Source organism: Physcomitrium patens, chromosome 4, assembly GCF_059467195.1.
Source record: "Physcomitrium patens ecotype Gransden chromosome 4, ASM5946719v1, whole genome shotgun sequence".
NCBI lineage: Eukaryota > Viridiplantae > Streptophyta > Bryopsida > Funariales > Funariaceae > Physcomitrium > Physcomitrium patens.
Window position 1 is genome coordinate 5,726,117 of NC_143413.1, and position 7,069 is coordinate 5,733,185.

Below are 7,069 nucleotides of genomic sequence, written 5' to 3' on the forward strand. Positions count from 1 at the left end.
ATATAAAAAATTGGCGCTTGAAGTTAGGATCTAAAAATTATACCTACTAATATCCTTTTTATGAATACAAGGAGTTGTGTGGAAGCTTTTGGAGATCAAAAATTGAGGTTTAAAAGCTAACTTGAAGAACTACATTTTATATAAAATAACTGACAAATTTTGATTTGGAATATAAAAAAAAAAAAAAAAAAAAAAAAACTATTTTAAGTTAGTGCTTTAAAATTAGAGTTTGTAAGGGAGTTCTTTTCATAGAGGTTTTAATTTGGCCCATATCTTAAATTTTTGGATGATATTTTTGGCTAAAATTTTTGATAAGTTTAGATGATTATGTTAAACATTTATATATGAAATTTCATAGTATTTAAGTGTTGGATTTTTGAGATATGGTGGATTTAGTGCGAGAGTATCTAAAAATTGATATATGAAATACTTGCTAGAAATTAGGTCATATTTGAAGATTTGTAACAAATCTATGATTTATTTTTTTGTGAAAGTAGTTAAAAATATAGGTTAATTTATAAAAAAGTTTGAATCCAACTCAATGATTAAATTGCAAGTTATTAAATAATATAGATTCAAAAAGAATCTCCATAAGAGTAGAAGTGGTTTTAGGATATTTAATCACATATTGAGGACTCTTGTACATCCAAGACTTGTATATTTGATGTAATTATCTTTATGAAGAGAAGTTATAAATAAGATTTGTGTTTTATAAATTTACAACTTGTTTGAGTAATTAGTAGATGCTAGAGGCTTAATACTTTCTTAAAGCAAAGCTCTCTCTACTTTGACAATGTTCAAAAAGAACCTCTAACACATGTTCAATTTGCAAGGCACATGTCTTAACTTATAAGGCAAATATTTTATGTATATATTGCATTGTTAGCTTCTATCACAAGCTATACTTCTCATCTTATGGTTCTTTTGTTTTTTTTGGACAATATTAAGGAATAAATTTAGATTCTCTATAATATAAACACAATCCTTCTTGTTGACAATAAGTCTTTTCTTACTTAATAAGAAATTTAATATATATTACATCAATTTGTATATCTTCTAGTTTTAAATGTATATGTTGAGAAGACATTGATGTCGCCATTGAATTATAAAAATATTAAGGCCTATTTGTGTAATTCTTAAATTAAAATTCAAATAACCAATTTTCTTACTTCACACTAAAATCAATTGCTAAATTCAATGTTTGAAAATTAAGTTGAACATCAATATTTTTATCCCATATTATAATCTATAAAAAAAATTGGCTAATGAGAGCAACATCATTCTACTTAATATCAATTATAAGTTATTAAAATTGTGAAACATATAACATTATAGATTAATTGCCTTCTTATAAAATATGAATTTTATTGATTGTAACACAAATTACATCATGTTTTCTATATATAGATCAAAATTCTATCAAAAAGACTCCAAATTATTTAATATTGGATCTTTTTATTTAAGAAAAGATAAAAAGTAAGATAAAACAAAATTTGAAAGAAGTATTTCAAAAAACTTCAATTGTGATCGTCAAATTGGATAGCTTTGGAATTGAAGTTTAATTATCAATTATACTTTATTGATGAGTCTTCGAAATTTTAATCTTATACCATCAAATGTCTTGAATAAGACAACTCTTTGTTCTCTAATACTTAAAAGATGTTCTATTATAAAAGAAATATCATGATTTGATATAGATATTGAAGCAACTCCAATCATCTTTATATCTTTACTTTTTGCTAATCTTATTGCTCTTTGTGGTGGTAAAATGAGTTGATGTATTTTAAGCATTAATTTCTTCAATTATTCTTATATTTATGCCATTGTACTTTTCATTTTAATAAGTTTTGTCATGATAGTATAAAAGAAAAAAAGATATCTAATATTCTTCAAGATAAGTGGAATAAAAGACTTGAAAATAAAAAAATTACTAAGAATAAGGTAGATAATCTGCAACTTCTAATATATTGATGTCTTATGAAAAAAAGACAAAGCTATGATACTATAAGTGTATTCTTGTCAATCTATCAATGACAAGAATTTAAAGGAGATATATAAAAAAGTAAGATATGTATAAAAAGAAATGATAAAATGGTAGTAAATATATATATATATATATATATATATATATATTCAAAAAAAAATTGGAATAGCTATTGTCAAAGAGTATAAATTTAGAGACTTTTAAAATTAAATTAGAAGTAAAAAAAGAATTGACAAGAATGAGAAAGACCTCATTCTTGCTATGAGTCATCAAATTAACTTATTAGTTGTTTTAGGAATAAAATATGCATTTAAAATGCTTAAAACCATAATATGTGGTGGATAGTATAGAAATCTTTAGACAAATAGAAAATTAGAATGTTAATTGTAGAATTAGAGTCTTAGTAAGTCTTGGAGGTAATTATCTTAATTAGATTAGTATTTTTTATTTATTATTAAATATTAAAGATTATTTATTGAGGTTAAAATTTATATTGGCCTTATATTTATATGTATGATTTATAAGTAACTATGAATTTTAGTTAGTAGCTAGAAGAAGCATGAAAAAGAATCTCACGATTTTTTAATTATTTATATAAAAATTAAGATTTATAGTAAATTTAAATTAATTTTATTACTATAAAAAACCATTAAATTAAGAAATTATAGTCTTAAATTGATATTAGAATTATAGAATTATTATAAGAATTTTTAGAATTTATTTAGAATTTATTTAGGAATTTTAGAGCAATTTCTAAGACTTTGGTAAAAATGAGCTTTATCACTTCTAGAGCCATTATGAAGAAATGGAGCAAGAATTGAATGCTCCTCAAGTTTCCTAGGCTAATTGGATATTTTTAAATACTATGTAAAAGTCAAAAATGTAAAAATATTTCTTTTATTAATAGAAAATAAGAAGACAAGTAGCTAATGTAGTCCTTCTAAGAAAGGATGTGCACAAGTTCCATATGGATTGTAGCACCTTGAAGGTAGTTAGGAGAATAAGATCAAGGCCTCGTGGCCTCTTTTAAATACCCATATACACTACTTGTGAGTCTTCGTGAGGCTTGAACTCTTGATTTCTTAAGCAAATTATCTTTAAGGTAAAAGTTATTTACTTAATTTTTTATTTATTTACTTGTTATTTTTAAACCTTCATAACTTATTCATAATAACTCGGATTTACATGTTTCTTATACCATTGGAAAGACAAAATAAAAATATTTCTAAAAAAAATATCTTTCTAAAAAATTACTTTTATCTTTTATTTTTTATTGATTAAAAATTTAGTGAACAAACTGTGATTAGTTTTGTAATGTATAATTACTTGATTGCACTTATTTCACTTGTTTTTGTGTTTTGCTTCTTTTGTTTTTATTCTTGTTACTTCTACTGCACACCACCAATTACAAGCAATTTTTAATTGAGACCATCATGTAATTTGGATTGAGGAGTGAACTTTATACTCACACTTATCTATATATATATTATCTAATTAGGAGCTTTGTGGCAATGCTTTATAGGACCTCCAACACATATCCAACTTGTATGATACATGTCTAATTTGCAAGAGAAGTTTCTTATATAAATGCTACATAGTTAACTTATACCACAAGCTATCAATATATGTGATATATGGCTAACTTGTTGGCCAAGTTTCTAACATATTAATCAATTACAAACATATGTAAAGACAAAGTCTCATTTATAAAGCTTCTAAGAAGCTTGTCTACAAGATATTATCAAATTTATTTACTTTAACATACTTCTACCTACTCAAATTAACTAGGTACTCTTTGATATTAATATGTATGTTTAAAACATTAATATACAACAAAGGTGTGCGTAGACCATGGCAACCCCTCTCTTGGCATCAGAGGCTCTTTTCAAAGAAAATTTCTAAAGATTTGCTCAATTCAACCTTCTCTAGTCACATATTAGGATGGTCATCTTATGGACGTTGTAAAAGGTGAAAAACTATGTAGTCTTTAACTACATGTGGTGGCACTGTTACATATGGTGTGGCTTGGGATCTTTGACTATAGCTGGATCAAATAGTCAATAGTTTACAAACACCAAAAATCTGAAATAGCAACCAATGGAAAACTTGCAAGTCGGTTTGAAAAAATATGGTGTTGACATAGAGTTTTCTCATCCATGCTAGATGGCAACTCTTAATAAATGTTGTTGGAACCAATGGCGGGGTTTAGTTTCCAACCTCCATAGCTGAGCAACTGAGTGAGGTGGATGGATCTCGAGTAGAATAGATAGACTTCTCCGGCCATCCCTGGGCGAATTAGTTTGTGTATGAGATGTTAGCTTAACCATTGCCCGTAGTGTCTGTTGTGTCCGTCATCCTAGCCCAAGCCGCATGCGGTTGGGTCGATTGTAATTTATGTTTTCTATCGCAATGAAGATTTTCTTTCTTTCTTTCAAAAATAAAATAAAATAAAATCCAACTGATTGGGAAAGGACGCAAGAGTATGTTTGCCAGCAATGGCATGTACACGTGCACTTGCACTTTTTCAATGAAGAGGGGCCAATTACAATTGACAGCTGCGAAAATTCTTCGCTCTTAATCTAGGCTCAGCACAAGAAAACCTCTCTGGGATTCAGATTCGACAACCAATTCAATAGATCACACCTACTACTTCTTTAACTTTTGACTCTATTAAACGGTTTATAGCAAATTGTAGCTCCTTGTCAGAACAATCGGGAATCGGTGGCGGAGACGTCTTAGCTTAACATCCACCCCAACACTGTCTAATCCATCAGGACTAAAGAATGTTGCCATCAAGATTGAAGTTTGCGTCAAGTCCTGAAGTCAAAGCCAATGCATCCCCTTCAAGATCAAGGCGTGACGATGAACTGTCCCGAAATATAAATCTGTTGAAAACAGACAAGCCACATTCTAGCTATGATTAGCTCTGGTAGGCTCTCTGTAAGAATCAAACAAGAAACTGTTGGAGCTATGCAACATTCTACAAGCCTCAACCGTCGATAGAGACGGTACCTAAATGTGAGCAAAATGAACATCAAAAATCCACAAACAAATTGAGGACAGTCTCTATCACCATGACATTGCAGTTGAACATGAGTGAGTAATTCACACCTCAAAAGGCCGCAGAGCTCAAAGACCTTAGAATTCTCATCACAGGAGAGGTGACACCACCTCCATGTGAGATTTCATGTGATTCAATACAGCGAATTGATTTTGATTGTTTTGATCCAAATTTAGTCCTCTTCGGTTGAGTAAGCACACTGTTCATTTGCTCAGTGGCGAATCTGTAGGGTGAGGAGTATTACTGTCGGAAGGCATTGTTGTCACTTGTAGCAATCAGAAAGCGTTCCTTGCAGTTCAGTGTTAAAGGAATCCCAAGACAGTGATACACCACCTAGTACTCACAATGCTGCAGGGGCAACAAAAATTATCTCTGCAAATCGGCCTGCTTGAGTAAGTTCGCCAGTATTCACCATCACTTCCTCGACCTTACTATCATTGCCATTGCCCAATTTCATGACAATCCGATCCTATTCTACGACAGGATGTTCTAGCAGGACGGACGAGCCCAGTAAAGACTGAAATTAAGGACTCGCGGTCATCCGTACGTAAATGGTCTCCAGACCAGAATCTGTAAAATATCGTAATTACAACAACGTGATAGAACCCAACATCACAGTCAGGGCTAAACAGTAAACATTCAAGTCGACATGCCCACCATTGCACGCATCCGAAAAAAAATCAACTGAATTGCTCAACATATGCACTTAAATACTAACTTGATTGTTGTGATATTACAAGAAACTTGCCGAGGAAGTCAGCATATGCGAAAATAAATGCCACTGAGCGAATTCTGCTCCTATTCTACAACGCCTCAACTCCTCCCACACTTCTTCTCAGTCCTCTACATGTTCTCCTCCTGGTGGGTGAGGATGATGCAGTCGCTGGCTGGGTAAGCCACGCAGGTCAGCACGAAACCATCATCAATCTGAGAGTCATCCAAAAAACTCTGGTCACTCTGGTCAACCTCTCCGGCCTTGATTATACCGGCGCAAGAGGAGCAAGCTCCGGCACGGCAGGAGTAAGGCAGGTCCATTCCGGCCCTTTCAGCGGCATCCAGCACGTACTCCTCGTCAGAGCATTCGACGACATTTTCCGCTCCAGTCTCCCCGTCCAGGAAGGTGACCTTGTAGGTGGCCATGCAGGTAAGGCGGCCCATGCTCCTGCTCTTCAAACCGAAAGCCTTCGCCACGGACACCGACGAGGGGCGCACGTTGGCGACCTTGGAGACGGGGGCAATGGATGCCACAGGCACAATGCTGGTCATAGCTGCGGCGGCCATTGCGACGGGCGAGGAAGCAGATGCGAGACGAGCTAATCAATCAGCAAAGAAGGGGGAGGGGAATTGGGAGGGATGGGCGAAAAGGAATTGAGCGCTGGGTGACTAAATGAGGAGGAGAGGAGCAGAGTATGTAGCGATGGGAGGGGTGAGGCCGAAACAGAGCCACGGAGATGTGCGGCCAATGGGATCCTATGCAACCTCATCTGCATATCGCCTTCCCCCCCAACAACCCCCCACCCCCCCCCCCCACCTCCCGCCCTTCCCTTTCCCTGCGCTGGGCCTTCACATTGGCCGCCCTCCCTCTCCACCTCATCCCATCCTTCACGATGGCATTTCCTTGACACACGTATGGGTGATCATCATTCAAAACGTCGCTTTTCTCCTTCTTTTGCTTTTTCACTTTCTTGTTTTTCCTTTTCCTCTTACATTCTTTTTTTCCCAGTGTATTGCATGTGTAGAAATTAAAATTGTAATGTATCAGTTTTTGAAAATATGTATTCTTCAATTTTGTTGGTGAATTTTTCAGAATTTTAAAATTTGGACTAAAAATTAATGTATATGTATATAGGGACCTATTAAATTGATTACAGCATTTAGTAAATCAACCCACCCATCTTAACCATCAACAAAATATTATCCACTAATGGATTAGTAAATGATTGGGTCAATTTAACAATTCCTGACATATATATATATATATATATAAATGAATATGTATCTATTTACTTGTTACATTATATGTG

General features: G+C 33.2%; 1 protein-coding gene across 1 annotated transcript; it reads right to left on the reverse strand.

The window, feature by feature from the left end:
- Window positions 1-5,592: 5,592 nt before the first annotated feature.
- LOC112281692 (ferredoxin, chloroplastic) lies at window positions 5,593-6,500 on the reverse strand. The gene has a single exon (NM_001426570.1). The coding sequence runs from the start codon at window positions 6,324-6,326 to the stop codon at window positions 5,889-5,891; it is 438 nt and encodes a 145-aa protein (NP_001413499.1). The 5' UTR covers window positions 6,327-6,500; the 3' UTR covers window positions 5,593-5,888.
- Between the last annotated feature and the right edge of the window lie 569 nt (window positions 6,501-7,069).

Coding starts and splice junctions, on each gene's coding strand:
- LOC112281692 (NM_001426570.1), bottom strand. CDS start 6,326: ATGGCCGCCGCAGCTATGACCAGCATTGTGCCTGTGGCATCCATTGCC.